This window comes from Chinchilla lanigera, unplaced genomic scaffold, assembly GCF_000276665.1.
Source record: "Chinchilla lanigera isolate Chin_1 unplaced genomic scaffold, ChiLan1.0 scaffold00004, whole genome shotgun sequence".
NCBI lineage: Eukaryota > Metazoa > Chordata > Mammalia > Rodentia > Chinchillidae > Chinchilla > Chinchilla lanigera.
The window spans coordinates 11,620,182-11,637,477 of record NW_004955405.1 but is presented as its reverse complement, the minus strand read 5'-3'; the positions used below and the strand labels follow the sequence as shown (position 1 = coordinate 11,637,477).

At 32.7% G+C, this 17,296-nt stretch overlaps 1 protein-coding gene across 1 annotated transcript in view; it reads left to right on the top strand.

Annotated features, from left to right (window-relative positions):
• Zfc3h1 (zinc finger, C3H1-type containing) overlaps positions 1-17,296 on the top strand; it is a 48,334-nt gene that overhangs the window by 9,658 nt on the left and 21,380 nt on the right. Inside the window, exons 3-16 of the mRNA XM_005374321.2 lie at positions 1,586-1,647; positions 4,994-5,192; positions 5,443-5,666; positions 7,236-7,359; positions 8,638-8,735; positions 10,247-10,456; positions 10,654-10,818; positions 11,701-11,838; positions 12,636-12,757; positions 13,152-13,301; positions 15,537-15,711; positions 15,953-16,084; positions 16,434-16,976; positions 17,060-17,169. Coding sequence (XP_005374378.1) covers positions 1,586-1,647; positions 4,994-5,192; positions 5,443-5,666; positions 7,236-7,359; positions 8,638-8,735; positions 10,247-10,456; positions 10,654-10,818; positions 11,701-11,838; positions 12,636-12,757; positions 13,152-13,301; positions 15,537-15,711; positions 15,953-16,084; positions 16,434-16,976; positions 17,060-17,169 — 2,452 coding nt within the window. The remainder of the gene's footprint in view (positions 1-1,585; positions 1,648-4,993; positions 5,193-5,442; positions 5,667-7,235; positions 7,360-8,637; positions 8,736-10,246; positions 10,457-10,653; positions 10,819-11,700; positions 11,839-12,635; positions 12,758-13,151; positions 13,302-15,536; positions 15,712-15,952; positions 16,085-16,433; positions 16,977-17,059; positions 17,170-17,296) is intronic.

The following is a 17,296-nucleotide window of genomic DNA, read 5'->3' as shown; positions in this document are numbered from 1 at the left end:
GCGTGAGTAGGATGGGAGTAGAGGCAACTAATTGCATCACTAATAGGTTGACTAGGATAGCCCTCAATTTGAATGTGAGATTTAAACAGACTTTGAAGTCAGGGATAGGATAGCCAAGTGGATATTGGAAGAAGAGGTTTCTAGGCAGAGAGAACACTGATTTTCTAATTATGGTTCTTAGGTGCCAGCAATACCTTTCGAAATGCAAATTTTCATGTTTTTCCCCAGATATACTGGGTTGTGAGTTCTGAGAATGGGTCTTGTCAGTCAGTGTTCAACCAACCCTCCTGTTGATTTCTGGTACATGCTCAGTTTTGGGAGTCATTGAACTAGCTTAATGACCCTAATGTAGGATGGCTGACTTATTCGGAACATAACAGAGAGGGCTATACAACTAAAGACAAATTAGGGATATGAATAGTGGGAGGGAAGAGATTGGAAATGGCATATTGAGTTCCATAATATAGAGCAGTGATGGTGAATCTTTTAGAGCTTTCACTGATTACAAACAGTCCCCTGGGGCATGCGTGCCGTAAGTTCACCACTCCTGATACAGAGCCTTGTAACAACTTTGGCTTTTTATGAGTGCTTTTATAGGAGCTTGAACAAAGGATGAGCATAATTTGTTTTCATACTTTCAAAAGATCACTTTGGTTGCAATTTTGAGACAATTGTATAAGATATAAACATCTTTACTATATTTGATTTTTTTTTTAATAAGCTCATTTTCTTTTTCTGTCTTTTAATGAATTTTTCTGTGTAACTCATTAATTTTTCATGTCATGGAGTATTCTCATTGTCTTGTGGGTTTTTTTTTAAAACAAGATTTTCCTGTGAAATTCAGGATGGCCCTGAACTCACTAAGTAGCCCAGTCTGGCCTCCAACTAATGGTGATCCATCTTGAAAGATTTCTTAGTTTTTAAATTCACCTATTTTAACAAAAATAGTTGCCAAGTACTACTGTAAATATACTATATTCTGAGTTTGAAAGCTGTTGTACATTAGATAATATATAAAGTTTAATAGACTACTTCAGAATTCTGAGCCCAAACCTAAAATTTGGGGAAAATGTGGGTGGATTTAATTTTGTTAACTTATACTACCTCTCCTGATATTTTCCTAAGTAAATAGAAAATTGATTCTATAATGCATAAATCCAATATAGTCTTTAAATGTTGAATTCCTTTCAGCTTTAGAAGGCTAATTTAATCATAATATTCTGTCAAATAGGTTGTCTGTTTGGTAATGAAGTTTTCCTTTTTATCTTCTCCATAAATTTTGTTTTTATTTGAAATGATTATTTTTAGTTCACAAGTCATGTTATTAAAGTATAGTTTTAATTTTTTTTAATACTTGAATAACTACGTTGTAAGTTTCAGAATGAGGCTGTTAAGAGAAGTTTGATTAGATTTTCATTTTCTTTAATGGCATTCTTTTGTTTTGGATAAAATATTGAGAAAATTAGATCCTCTAGTGATAACCCTTTAAAATAATCAACACTAAATACTATATAGCATTATTTTATTTTAGATTGATTGTGGGTATCTTTCAGAGTATTTCAAAAGATGCTGTTTTATTTTAAAGGATTAGAAGATGAACAAAATTTAACAAGAAGAATTAGTACCTCAGATATTCTGTCTGAAAAGGTAAGGCACTGCTTTTTGAGACTGGCAATCTCGGTAAGACTGATTTTTGCACTGCTGTAGCCTGTTCTTCTGTTATTGCATTGACTTTATATTGGTTATAAAGCTTCAGATAAATTCTGGAGAGCTGTCTTGAAGTCTTTCTCCACTGCATTCTGCAAATTATATTACATTGAAGTGTGATACATATCTATAGATAGTCTTTTGTTTGGTTTTTTAAACTTAAAATTAATTCAGAGATTTTCTTTTCTGATTTTTTTTGTGGATTATTCTTTGTGAAACCTTGACCAGATACCAAATTGTAACTCCTCTTATTAGTAACTAAGGGAGCTATTTAGCCATTGTTTGTCTTTATTTTGTTTTCTCCAAAATGAGTTTAATGTCATGACTTCCCTGGGTTATTGTAAAGCTTCAATTTACTAAAGTACAGAAGCATCAAAAACTGTTTAACTTGCAAGACACCACTCAATCACTCAAGCCTTTTCCTTGTTAAATTAAGAGATTTTAGTTTGATCTTATGAGTAAATGAAAATGATTTAAAGAGCCTAGGAGCTTTAGGAATGATCGTCCTGGATTTCGTAAGTGATAGGACAGGTATACAGATGTTTGGATAGATACACATACAGATACATACTTGTAAACAGGTCTTTTTTGTTAATTTTTTTTTTATTTTAAAGAGTAAAAGAAGGATAACATAATAATAGGGGGGGCTTACCAACTTACAGACAAAGTGGTAGGAAATTATCAGTGGTTATTGTTTTACATATTGTTATCTTCAAGATAGTTTCTCAGGAAAACAAGTAGACAAATAATAGTTACAGACAGAAGAGGTAGGAGATTATCAATAGTTGTTGCACTATACTTTAGTATCTTCAAATTGGCTTCTTTTTTTTTTTTTTTTTTCCGGTACCGGGAATCGAACTCACAACCTTGCGCTTGCCAGGCAGGCGCTGTGCTGCTGAGCTAAATCCCCAGCCCCCTTCAAATTGGCTTCTAAAGAAAATAAATAGAGCTATACATGAGTGACCTATTGAATAATCATTAACTGTTCTCAATGGTTGTTGTAGGAAACATGTAATAATAAACATACATCCATTTGTAAACAGGTGTTTAATAAGGTCCTTATAATAACCCTATGAAGTTGACTTTATATGTGACCTATGGATGAAGTAAGATTCATTTGGGTAAATTAAATGACTTGCTTAAAGTTTCATAGGAATTACTTGTCAAGTAATGATTGAATGAGGTTGATTCCTGGTTCAGTAATCTTGTGCAAGTAGCTGCTTCAGATAGCGTATAGTTAGTTGTATGACAGCCAGTGATTTCTTTCTATCATTTCAACAAAGTACTATAGTTGCAAAATCTCAGTGGAACAGTGTTGGTAATTTTTTTAAAGTTATACTCTAGATCTAGAGTGCCTTCTGGTAGAATTTTCTACAATAATGGAAATATTCTGTAGTTGTATTCTCAAGTATGGTAGTTATGAGCCACCTGCAACTATTAAAAACTTAAAACTGTGATTGAGGGGCTGGGGATTTAGCTCAGTGGCAAAAGCGCCTGCCTGGCAAGCGCAAGGTCCTGAGTTCGGTTCCCGGTACCAGAGAAAAACCAAAAAAAAAACAAAGCAAAACTGTGATTGATATAGCTTAGGTACAATTTCCAAATTCAAGAGAGTGGAATGGGAAAGGTTGATCACCGAACAACAAGCTGCAGTTAGGAGGAGAGTTCTAGTGTGCTGTTGCATAGTAGAGCAACATTAGGTAACAGTTACATATTGTATGTTTCAAAAAGCTTAAAGAATTTTGAATGCTTTTGTTTAACATTGGTTTAAACGTTATACAATGTATACATGTGTCAAAGCATGGCATGGTAACCCATTTTTTTTTTTATGTATTAGTTTAAAAAATAAATTTAATTCTTAAAAGTTGGAGTGAAAAAATTAGGGAATTATTTCAGTTGGAAAAAAGTTCCCAAACATGTGCATTTAATATGTCTTCCTTTTTTAGTTTCCCTGAAGAAGCCTAAAGTATTCAAAATACTTTAAATATTCAGATAAATGTCGTTTTACAATATAAAATACTCAAATGTAAGCAGTCTCTACAGATTTATTCCTTTAACACTTTAAAAAAATTGTTTTTATTGTATTAGTACATGTTTGCAATTTTATGCAGTTTACAGTCATCTTGGGGAGTGGTTACATGTACATACCACAATACAGACCACAGCTTGTTTCCTTTTGTTGTTGTTTAATCTTCTTCTTCTTCCTCCAATCCCCTATCCCATTTTGTTTTGTTTTGTTTTGTTTGTTTTTGTTTTTTTCTGGTACCGGGAATTGAACTCCTGTCCTTGTGCTTGCCAGGCAGGCGCTGTGCCACTGAGCTAAATCCCCAGCCCCCGCATTTTTCATTCTTGTTGATATTATTGATCTTAGCTCATGTTATGACATATAATGTTTACATTAATTGAGGTTATTAGGTTTTTGTACATGGCATATCTTTATTCTACTTAATTCCCCTTCCCCTCTTCTTCACCCTTCTTTCTTTTTTCCCTTGGACCATTTCCCCATTGCAAGAGATCTGTCTTCTAGTCTCCTAGCTATCCTTCATTATTTTCTTTGTTTGTACTTTGCCTCAAATGAGAAGTACCATATGGTGTTTAAACTTGTGTGACTGGTTTATTTCACTCAATAATATAACACTACTTTAAAGAATTAAAAATGTATTTTAAAAAGTTCACAAATTGGAATCTTGACATTCATTATATCTCTGCTGTTACTTGTGAGTAATAAGTTGCATTGTTATAGGATGACTTCATTCTTCACTTCTTACCTCGTATGGGTCCTTGATTTCTTCTTGCATTTGTTGCCATCGTTTTACTCTTTCAAAGTTGGGTAGCCGTAATTAATCTTGTTTGAGTTTCCTTTTTTTGCATCCTGTCCTATCAGTTGTGCTGTTCTCTTCTAATCCTGCACATTTATATCTATACACATATCATTCACTCATTGTTTATATTATAGGGATTGTAGTTTTTTTTGTCTTTTTGCACCAGGATCTCACTCTGCAGTTCAGGGTGGCCTTGAGCTCACTTGGAAGCCCAGGCTGGTCTTGAACTTGCAACGATCCTCCTGGCTCAGCCTCTCGAGTGCTGAGATTACAGGCATGTGCCACCACCCTGGTTTAAATTACAGTCTTGGATTATAGGAAGTAAACTAGTTACTTTATTTCATGCATATTTGCCTTTTAAATATTTGCTTCAAAATTAACTTTAAATTCTAATAAAGGATGTGATTTAGTAAAATGTTTAAGGTTGAATAGTACAATTTAAAATTTTTACTTTTTTTTAATTAAAGAAACTTGGAGAAGATGAAGAGGAACTCTCTGAATTACAGCTTCGACTTCTGGCTCTTCAGTCAGCCAGTAAAAAATGGCAACAAAAGGAACAGCAGGTGATGAAAGAAAGCAAAGAAAAGTTGACTAAGACAAAAACTGTACAGCAAAAAGTTAAAACCAGTACAAAAACACATTCAGCCAAAAAAATTAGCGCGACAGGTGACTATTTCTATAAATTACCTTAATCCAATTCATGTGTCATTATAGTTTAAAGATTTTAATTCAGGATGCTTTGAGTTTGAGGAATTAGTGTCCTGAAATGGGGAAGAGTCCTATATAAACAGAATTTGAGAGGTGGATCTGTGTACATGAGTTAGTAATAACAAAAATAATTTTTGAAGCTCTTACCTTTCAGTCTTGTAAAATTTTAAGTGTGTAACAGCTATCAGTATTTGTTTTTCATTTAAAGCTAAACAAGCATTGAGGAAACAGCAAACAAAGGCATGGAAGAAATTACAGCAACAAAAAGAACAAGAAAGACAGAAAGAAGAGGACCAGCGGAAGCAAGCTGAAGAAGAAGAGAGAAGGAAAAGGGAAGAAGAAATTAGGAAAATTCGAGATCTCTCAAATCAAGAAGAGCAATACAATAGATTCATGAAATTGGTTGGTGGAAAGAGGAGGTCAAGAAGTAAAGTAAGAATACAGAAATGTAAAATCAAAACATTACTCAAAATTGTGTCTTCGTAGTCTTATTTTGTAGATTGATTTAGCTAGGAAAAATCTACAAGTATTTTGTGTTTGGTAGAGTTTCTTATGTAAGTAACTCTTGGGGGGCAAATAAGGTATAATTGAGAATGAATCTTTTATATATACAGATACTACAAGAAATTAAAGAAGTTAAAATTTTGGTTAGCAAAGACTGCTTTTAGCATTTTGGCCATTTTCCATTTAGAAAAAAATAAAGACTTATTCTAAAAGTAAATGTTTCTTAAGTACATGGACAGAATTTTATTAGTTTTTCATTATTTAGTAATGAAGAATGAGGAATGTGCCATGATTTTTAGGGAGTATTTTAAATAATATTAAATCATCCTGTGGTAATTTAGTATTTAGTCATCAAGCATTTGTTGGACATTACAATATAGGTCATTGATAATGACTGAGAGTGTCATTGTCTTTTTTGGGTTGTGTCAGGAAGTAAACTGACACAATATTGATCTAGTGCTATTAGTGACAGTGTTTCAGGAGTTTTGAGCTATAAGAATACTAAGTGAAGGTGCTAATGAAAATTAGAGGGCTAGTAAAGAGTAACAGTTCTTTATTTGGAAGGAGTCAAGAGTTAGGTTTGTTTAAGCAGGGAATATTACAAATATTCAACTTGGAACTATCAAAAAACACTTTGAAGCTGGGTAGGGTTGTGCATGCCTATAATCCCAACACTCACCTGAAGTAGGGGAATCATTGTGAGTTCAAGGCCAGCCTGAACTACATAGTGAAACCCTATCTCAAAAAAACAAAACAAAACAAAAAAAGCACTTAGATAAATTTTTTATCTCAGTATTGCATTATTTGTACATTACTCTTTTATCTCCATCTGGATAGGTTTTACTAGTTTTTTGTTATACGTAAACTGTTTCTGTAATTGAAACATTATAAATAATAAAAGAACACACAGTTACACAAACTTATGGACCCAGAGTTTAAAATTTTCAGATATTATTTACTCATAATTAAAATGTTTTGCCAGGCGTGGTGGTGCATGCCTGTAATCCCAACACTCAGGAGGCTGAAGCAGGAGGATCATTGCAAGTTTGAGACTAGCCTGGGCTACAAAGTGAGCTCAAGGCTAGGCTGAACTGCACAGTGAGATCCTGTCTCAAAAAAAAAAGACAAAAAAATAGTGATTGTCTTTTGGGAAACATTCTCATATAATATTGGTGACAACATTAGTGTTTGTTACAGAAGCCCTAAGTATTGAGGAGCTTGGTGTAATCATAGTTTATAGAGAAATAATTATTTAATGGCTCAGTTAATAATGAAGGATTTCATGTATATAAATAGTACTTGCTAGATTCGTTGTCTGATACTTCATTTATAAAATGTCCATGGCAGTGTACTTGTGATGTAAATTGAAATTTCCAAAATCTAGTATGTTTGAGTCATCATGATTTTTGATATTGTTCCCTAGAAAATAATTATCAGTTCTTTTATAATTTGTAGCCTAAGGTTCAACACTAAGAAAAAAACGTGTTGTATACTTAGTCTTCAGATCCTGACCTGAGGAGATCCTTAGATAAGCAACCTACTGATAGTGGCGGAGGAATTTATCAATATGATAACTATGAAGAAGTTGCTATGGATACAGATAGTGAAACTAATTCTCCAGGTATGAGCCAAAACTTGAAACATTTATATATTTACAATTATTAGAAAATGGTCATTAAAACTGTGAAAGAAATTTGTAGTGAAGTGGATTTGCTGATGAATTTTGTAGACATAAATGTTTGGTGTTATATATAAATGCATAGAGAGCAAGCCTGAAATGTATGGTATTAACCTTTATTTCCAGTATGTTTTCCTAGAGAGCCTTTAAATAAAAAGCATTGTTTAAACTTCGTTAACTGCTCTAAAAAGTGAAGATTGTAGGAATGATGAGAACGTTACTTTTTGAAACAACTTTGTGATCTTTATAGTCAGGTTTCTTTCTACTTTCAAAAAAAAAAAAGAATAAATAAAAATCTGTTTTGCTTTTAAGCTTTGCTCTTCTTTCCAGTGGTAATGTTTTGTAGAAATTTGGAAATGGAGAGTGATTCTAGGGACATCTCAGGTTAGATTAGAAAGGCTGGTTAGAATGGGTAGGGCTGTACTTTAGTTAGGCTGAGTGATCTAGAATTTGTTCTATCTTTGAGGGCCAGAGACTTGGCTTTTGATGATGTTCACAGGTGATTGGCTATGGGAGACCTGTTCTCTCAGTAATTTAAAACATAGGTTTGAGGCATATAACAGAATGCAGTTGGCATTACATGACTGGTGTATTATTTTCTTATTTTCAGGTTCTTAGAGATTACTTATTGCAATTCCCAAGTATTGACAATATTGTTAATACACTGTATTTCTTATAAAAGCTTTATGATCTGTGCTTTTACAATAAAAATTTGTAAAAATTTATAAAGAAAATGCGTTCTCATCTTTCTCAGATTTAATTTTTTGCCATATTAAGCACAGATACTTACATTTTTAAGACGTAAAATGGTCACGTCAACCCATTCTAAGGCATGTAGACATGTCTGTCTGAAGTTATAAGACAACTGGGATAAAGAAGAAATGTTAAATTAGTTTAAAACATGAGAAAAATGAGTGTTTTATTGGTGAAATATCTAGTTCCTTTTGCTTTCTGGATAGGTTATATAGTCCATGTCTTCAGTTTTCTTTTGTTACCTATGAAGGAAAAAATGAAGTCACAGTGTCACTGTTTGAAATGGGACTCATCGAAATTTCAAATTTGATCAGAGATTGATAAAATTCTAATTGCCTCTATGAAAGTGTATTTGCATTTCTTCAAACAAATCATACATTTATTATGTTCCAATTGAAAGTTTCTATTACTAAAATCTTACCTCCAGTTTTTTTGTTTGCTTTTTTTTGTTTTGTTTTGTTTTTACAGCACCTTCGCCAGTGCAACCACCGTTCTTTTCTGAATGTTCATTGGGGTATTTTTCTCCAGCACCATCTATTTCTTTGCCTCCACCTCCTCAGGTTTCTGTAAGTCAGGTTTCTGTAAGTCGGTATTGATGTCTGAGAAATTTTGTTATATTATGTCTTTTTAAATTTGTTTTGAAAAACTGGCATATAATTAATGTATAGTTAGGTTTGAAGAGTGCCTTAAAAATCAAAATTGCTAGCTGAGCATGGTGGCACATGCCTGCAATTATAGCACTTGGGAAGCTGAGGCAGAAGAATCCCCATGAGTTTGAGGCCAGGCTGGACTATATAGTGATTTCAAGGCCAATCTGAACTACATAGGGAGACTTTCAAAAAGAAAAAAAAAGATTGCTTGCTAGTATTAATAGGTAGAACTATATAAAATTAAGTTGATTGTTTACCGTCCAGCTGTTCATTAGAATTTTTTTTCATAGCTAATTTTTAATTTTATGTTCACTTTCTCTGAGTATCTAGTATGTTTCTTTTTTTCTTTCCTTTTCAATTGGTAGCTACTCAGAAAATTTGGTGCAAGGCAAAATAAAAATTATCGACTGTTTTGGCCTATCTTTTTGGGAAAATTGGAATTTAAGGCAACAGGATTCTTCCAAAAAGCCTCTCCATTCTCTTGTGTTGATAAATGCAGTTATTTTAAACTTGAAAACCTAGCAAAAAAATGCCATTACCTATGGAAGTTAATTTATTTTTCCCTATCACTCTCTTAAAAGAACTGTCAGTTCCATTTAAACACGCACATACACACACACACACACACACACACACACACACAATCAGAAAAAAAAAATAGGAAATGAGTAATCAGAAAGTGTAAAAGTTCTAAAGTTACTTCTAAATTAAAAATATCTTCTAATAGGTAAGAGAGATTCTTTACATTTCACATTTGCTAGGTAGGAGAATGAAAATGTTTTTTCTTTCCTTGAAATTTTTTTAGGGGGAGCAAATTGGGAAATAAATGAGCTAAATGCCTGGAAAGATACTGGAAGATCTTTGACGCAAAAACATTTGTGTAAAATTAGTTTCCTCCATAGATAATCTCCAAAGTGCTATTCTATAGGTATTTAGAGTTACTAATGGTGATTCTTCTTGACATTAAGGTATTTGGGTCCCAGAATCACTTTGGCGCCTAGTTTTAATTTTTGAGTTTTAAATTTTTTAGTTTACATTTTTTATTTAAATATATGATTTTTGTGTTAGTATTTCTGCTATTTTCATATTGGAATAGCATCCCATTCCTGTATGACATTTCATATAGGAATTTGATTCCTGTAATTCTTAAAATGTTAAATGAAGATTAGAATGTTAGCAGACTAGTTTGTATAATTACCTTAAAGTTTATAAATGTTTCAAAAAATTTTTTTAATTGCAAAAGTAGTAAATTTTTATGATTGTAGAATTCTGGGCTTATTTTGAGATACACATTATACTGAATTCACTGTATTTTCAGTTAAAATGATAACCTAAAGTTTACTTTTTTCCTAATTTAATGTTGCTTCAGAGATTAGTATTTGGAGTTAACATTTGCATTTTAATTGTTATGTCTTTTTAAAAAATAGTCTTTGCCACCTTTGAGCCAGCCTTATGTCGAGGGCTTGTGTGTTTCTCTTGAACCTCTACCTCCTCTACCGCCTTTGCCACCTCTCCCACCTGAGGATCCGGAACAGCCTCCAAAACCGCCTTTTGCAGATGAGGAAGAGGAGGAAGAAATGCTGCTTCGAGAAGAGCTACTTAAATCTCTAGCAAATAAAAGAGCTTTTAAGCCAGAGGTAAGTTAGGTACCTGAACCTGCAGGTGGTGCCCTTAAGCTTAATTTTAGGATAATCTTCCCCCCGCACCCCCCCTGGTTATTAGGGGCTTACTGGGCTTTTGACCAAAGTATGGATGAGTGTAATAGTAATTTAAGGTTTTTAAAGGTAAAAGAAATTTGTTTTCATTTGGAGTGTTTCAATTCTGTCTTATTCAGGAAACATCCAGTAACAGTGACCCACCCTCACCTCCAGTTTTGAACAATTCACAACCTGTGCCAAGAAGCAATCTATCAATAGTCAGTATTAATACAGTATCTCAGCCCAGGATACAAAATCCAAAGTTTCATAGAGGACCTCGTCTTCCACGAACTGTGATCTCGGTAAAAAAAGGACAAAATTTAATATTTTTATTGTGAGAAATTTGTATGCAATTTTGCTGCCCTGTTCTGCACCTTCTACTTTATTTATATACACATATATTTATATATAAATACAGATCTTACAACAAATTTATCAGTGAAATGAGAGCAGCATTTTTACCAAATAAAAATTGGTAGAAGTTGGTGATAATGTTTGGGAAAGTTTTCTGATCAGAGTGGTGATCTTTCCTTGGCCATTTCCTCAACTTTTTCCTACAGAATTGGTCTGTTCAAAGTTTGTATCTTTCCTAGTATCAGTTTTAACAAGTTATATATTTTTATTTCTCTCATTTTTAAAATACTAATGATTGTACAATAATGGAAGAATTTATGATGTTTATTAAGAGACTGAAATGGCAGTTTCTTTCACCTTGTTTCCTAATGGCTTTAAAACAAAGTAAATGTAGCAAAGTCAAATTGAAGTCTTGCTGTAGCTGTTTACCCTCTATGTAACCACAAACACTACAGCTGGATTAATGTTATGTAGAATTATTAATATAATTTTTATTGATTTTAAAAGTTACATAAATGGCTTTATGATTCTTTATAGAAAGATAAATAATTTAATGAGGAAGATGATCATAGTAATATCTAGACTTCAAGAATATAGAATATTTTATATTGTAGAGATATAACCAGTACTGGTAGACTAGGATACAATCAATTATATAGTATAATCAGAATGAGCTTTAGGGTATCTTGTTGAACCTCATTATTTTTATATATTGAAATTCAAAGAAGTTAAATGGTGTGTCCAAGGTCCCACACCCATTTGTTGTAGAGCAAGGAAATGAGTTGGCATATTTATGTTGTCAAGAGTAACAAATACATTATTTGTTGTAGCTTCCTAAACATAAGTCAGTGGTTGTAACACTAAATGATTCAGATGATAGTGAATCTGATGGAGAGGCTTCCAAGTCAACAAACAGTGTTTTTGGTGGATTAGAGTCCATGATTAAAGAAGCAAGACGAACTGCTGAGGTAAGTGCCATAATGAAAGGTGAACAAAAAGGTCATCCATCGAAAATCATTAATTTTTTCCTGAGTGTTAGACCTTAAAGATTAAATATAACAATTTGTATTACAAAAAAGTTTGTGCTCTTAGCACTTCATATAATGAGCCATGTGTAAATTTAGATTTTTTTTAAAATTACGAACCCCCTTGAGAGAGAGAGAGAGAGAGAGAGACACACACACACGCACGCACACGCACGCACGCACGCACGCACGCACGCATCCACCCCGCTCTTTTGCTATGTGATACCATGTGCTGCCTTGGGATTCTGCTAGCAGTGAGGCAATCTGCTCCAAAGTAACACAGCTGGTAGGGTCACTTGTTAGAGCTTGTGCTCTACTGTTTGGACTTTTAGCCTCAAAACTGCAAATAAACCTTTTTTTAGTGATTAAAAATTTTTTTATGTTTCTAATTAACTAGTTCTAGTTCAAAATAATAAGATTGGGTGAATAGTTGTCTCATATACTAGGGAAACGTGTTTTGGAAATGCATTATGTTAATAGAGCACTTCTTTTTAAACATTTTTTTCTATTTTAACAATTGTGTAGATAATGATTTAGTTCATTGATTTTCAGACTGTTGGCCTTGATTGCTTGATGAGTTACACAATTAGTCGAGTAATTAGTTACCAGCATGTTTTAAAGAATGTGGCAATATTGTTATTTCTAATATATTAGTATATGCTGGGTTGCAACACAAAATGTAAAGTTTAGTGTGGACTTCTGAAAGCTGTTGATCGGGTTAATTTCTGAATTCTCTTTAGCAAGCTTCAAAACCAAAAGTACCTCCAAAATCTGAAAAAGAAAATGATCCTTTGCGAACACCTGAAGCTTTGCCTGAAGAAAAGAAGATTGAATATAGATTGCTAAAGGAAGAGATTGCTAAGTGAGTGGCATTTTATATCATTTGTTTTAAAAGTAGGTGCTGTTTACCAAACTTCCTTTTGTCTAAAAGTTTACCGACATTGGGAAATGAGGAATGGTGATTTTTATCCTAGGTGCAGAGTTTATGTTTTTATAATGCTCACAGAAGGGGGAGCCACATGATCATCTGTAGACTTAAATACAAAGAAGCAAGGAGATCTACCTAGCTTAAGAAAAGATAAAAGCACCTAAAGGGAAGAGAACTATACTGTCAAATTGAAATGCCAAATTAGGTCCTGTGTCATCATTATAATTAGTCGATATGGTTGATATTTTTATGTCATGAGAGAGAATCATTTTAAAGAAAAAGTTTCAGTTAATTTTTTGATGTAACGCATTTTTTTCTGTTACTTTAGTCGTGAGAAACAGCGTTTGATTAAATCAGATCAACTAAAGACAAGTTCGTCATCTCCAGCAAACTCTGATGTGGAAATTGACGGGCTTGGCAGGATAGCAATGGTTACCAAGCAAGTTACAGATGCAGAAGCAAGACTTAAAAAACACAGGTGAGCTTCATTATCTGATTAAATACTTCAGATTTCTAAATGTTCCTCAGTAGAGGTATTGTATACATTTTTGTAGTACTGTGTATGTGATTGATAAGCATCCTATACAATCACAAATTCTTATACTACTTAAAACTATAAAGGCATATTATTTTGTTGAGTTATACATTTACATAAAATAGTAGACTTAACATTTTAATAAAAACACTAGGCCTTCAAAGGAAAGTTATTCCCTTCAAATATATACCTGGCTTATCCGTTGCTAAAAACAGTTATGAACCTCCTCTTGGAATTTTCTGTTTTTAAAAATACCTTAATTGGAAGTATATCTTTATTATTAAAGATGGGCTTGATTGGTCGAAATTGTCATTGTCTAATCTGGACAGTGAAACACATAGTCAAGTTATGGTATTATGAAGTATGAATATTAAGTTATCATATGCTTGTGATATGTTTTGTGAAATTGCTGTGCTGCTTACCTGATTTTGGAACTTTTGCGAATATTTCTAAAAGCTGACAGGATGAATATGTTGAGGATAGAATTTATTGAAATTCATTACCATACGTTTGATGACAATAATTTTATCTTACTTTGGGTATACAATTTTTGCATGCCAACCACCATCAGATCATTAGGTAATGAAGAGCAAAATTATTTTAGTTACCCTCACTTGTTCTAAACTTTCTCTTGGTAGTCTCCTTTTAGGTTTACAAATATAAGGGGAATGTTCTATGCAAAGACAGTAGGACTTTCAGAAACTGACTAAGCAATGCTTGAACTTCTTAAACCATCATAGTAAAAAACGATGAGTCATGAATTAATTCTTAATGTTGAAAAATGTTAATGATATTTAAACAATTGAATAATTTTTAGACAAGTTTCAAAATTTTATTCATTTATACTTAAAGAAAAAGAGTAGAAATTTATAGCTTGATTTCTAACATTATAGCTGTGTTAGTGTTTTTTTTCTTAAATCATGAAAAAGAGTGCAATTTGGGGTATTTTTTTATTTTTTTAAATTTTTTTATTTTTTATTTTTTTTAAATTTTTTTTTTCCGCTACTGGGAAACGAACTCACAACTTCACTCTTGCCAGGCAGGGGCTGTGCCGCTGAGCTAAATCCCTAGCCCATGGGGTATTTTTTTATAGGGCAGCAAAAATCACAAGGAGATAGTGACTAGAAGGTTTTATATATTCAGATGTATGTTCTGTTTTCTATTTTGAACAAGATATTAGATATGAAATATTCCGAACAAAATAAATGCATTTTAAATTAGTGTTTATTAATATGTTGTGCTTTCAATATTAGTCTTCTGCTAACTATCCTGTTTCATCTGAGGTATACCTTCATTTTATGTACTATTAAAATATACTGCTAAACTATGATAACTTTAAAACAAATGGAAAATATTTTTAAAGCTTTTGTCTTTATCCTACTCCTATCACATTGTCTTTGTTTTCATGATTCAGTCTAGTGTCAGTTGTTGTGACTGTTGTAATTTGGTATCTTTCTGGGAGGATGTTTCATTTTTTTAAGACATAATATTTGGCGTTTTAAAAGATTCAAAATTGTTTGAATTTATTCATATTTAGAAGTTTGTATTTTTGTCTGGTTTCTGGTTCTCTGTACAATACCTCTGTTTTATCTGTATGATTACCTGAAAATTAGATTTCTTTCTTCACTTCCTTGTTTTGCTTTGAATAAAATGAATTCAGATATTTATAACTAAGTTAAATGTGCTTAATAATGTTTCCTAGATGTTTGTATATTTGGATTATTATATAAGTGAGGGTAAATATAGCAACTTTCTCAGTTCTTTTTTGAGATCCATCATATAGGGTCAGATTCAGCCAACACCGAACATAGTACTATAATGTTTTCGGTTATAATACACATTATCTCACGCTTAAATTATTTTGCTAAAAAGATCAGATCCACATTTGTTATTTAAAATGAAGCTCAATCTGAATGCCCATATAATTGATGAATATAAAAATACTTACACTTTTAGTTCTCTAGACAACATGTATCATGTATGATGTACTTTCACTTGCCCCTCAACTATGGACTAAAACCAGGGGTTCACATGTGCCAAGCAAGTGCTCTACCACGGGGCTATACCCCTAGCCCATAGATAACATTTTTTGAAATGCCCTATTAGAAAAATGTTTATTCTTATGGTATCAGTCTGATAATTTAGAAAGCAATAATAATTTTGTTATTTCCCACTTAGAATTCTCTTGATGAAAGATGAATCTGTTTTAAAGAATCTAGTACAACAAGAAGCCAAGAAGAAAGAATCTGTTCGGAATGCTGAAACAAAAATTACAAAACTTACCGAACAGCTTCAAGCAACTGAAAAAATTCTCAGCGTTAACAGAATATTTTTGAAGAAGCTTCAGGAACAAGTAATAGTTCTTTTAAAAAATAAAATACTGTAATCTGGTGATTATAACACATTTTTATAGGTCAGATTTTCTAAAAGACAAGTTAAAGTCATCAAAATATATGTAACACAACTTTTCTTCAAGATGTAATGTTGAAATATTTTTATTTTCAGTCCAATACTCCAAAGGTGCTGTGTTTAAGTATATGTGTATTCTCATAAGATTATCATTTACATGCTCAGAAATTTTTTTATATTTTCAGATTCACAAAGTTCAGCAACGGGTTACAATTAAGAAAGCTTTGACTCTGAAATATGGAGAAGAGCTTGCTCGGGCAAAGGCAGTGGCCAGTAAAGAAATAGGAAAACGTAAACTGGAACAAGATCGCCTTGGAGTAAGTGGGAGAAATAATTTTGGCAAGCAGGTTTTTGTGATGCTTCTGAAGCTAAGAGATGTATAAAGTAACTCAGATATTTTCTTGCAAATTCAAAGAGAATGAGATTAAAGCTTTGTTTTTAACCGACATCCACATTTTTGGATACTTACTTTTTATTTTGTCTTGGCTTTAGTTTTAGTAATTTATAGATTAAGTAACAGAATTGTTGGAGACATGTTTAGCTCCGCTTTATTGTCATTATTTAATGTTGTAATGTTGGCATTGTATTATAGGGATAACAGTTATTGTACCAAAATTGTTCATAAAATCACATCAGTATAACATAATTTATATCACTCCCCCCCAGCCAAACAAAATGATGAGACTGGACAATTCTCCAATATCGAGTCCAAGAAAGCACTCAGCAGAACTAATTGCCATGGAGAAAAGACGACTACAAAAGCTGGAATATGAATATGCCCTGAAAATTCAAAAATTAAAAGAAGCCCGAGCCCTTAAAGCAAAGGAACAACAAAGTATGGCTCCAGTGGTGGAAGAGGAACCTGAATTTGCTTTACCTCAGCCGTCACTTCATGATCTGACACAAGATAAATTAACCCTGGACACTGAAGAAAACGATGTTGATGATGAAATTTTGTCTGGTTCAAGCAAAGAACGAAGAAGATCATTTTTAGAATCTAATGCTTTTACTAAACCTAACCTTAAGCACACCGATACACCTAACAAAGAATGCATAAACAAACTTAGTAAAAACACTGTAGAAAAGCCAGAACTTTTTCTAGGGTTAAAAATTGGTGAATTGCAGAAATTGTATTCAAAAGCTGACAGTTTAAAACAATTAATTTTAAAAACCACCACAAGCAGTACAGAAAAGATTTTGCATGGTCAGGTAAGTGAACATTTTGTATTCTTTATGAAGTCTGGAATTCATCTTCGCTTTATTTACCTTATAAAATTACTATTATTATGCAGGAGATTTCTTTGGATGTGGATTTTGTTACAGCACAGAGTAAAACCACAGAAGTAAAGCCATGTCACTTTACACCGTATCACAGTCCTCTTCTTGTTTTTAAGTCCTACAGGTATGAAACATTCAGTAAGCTGGGGTTTCAGGATAACTACTTTATTCTTGAAATAGTTTACCTTGAATATTTATTGATGACTTAAAAAGTAATTGAGTTTTGGTCACTGAAAAAATGGACTTGTTTT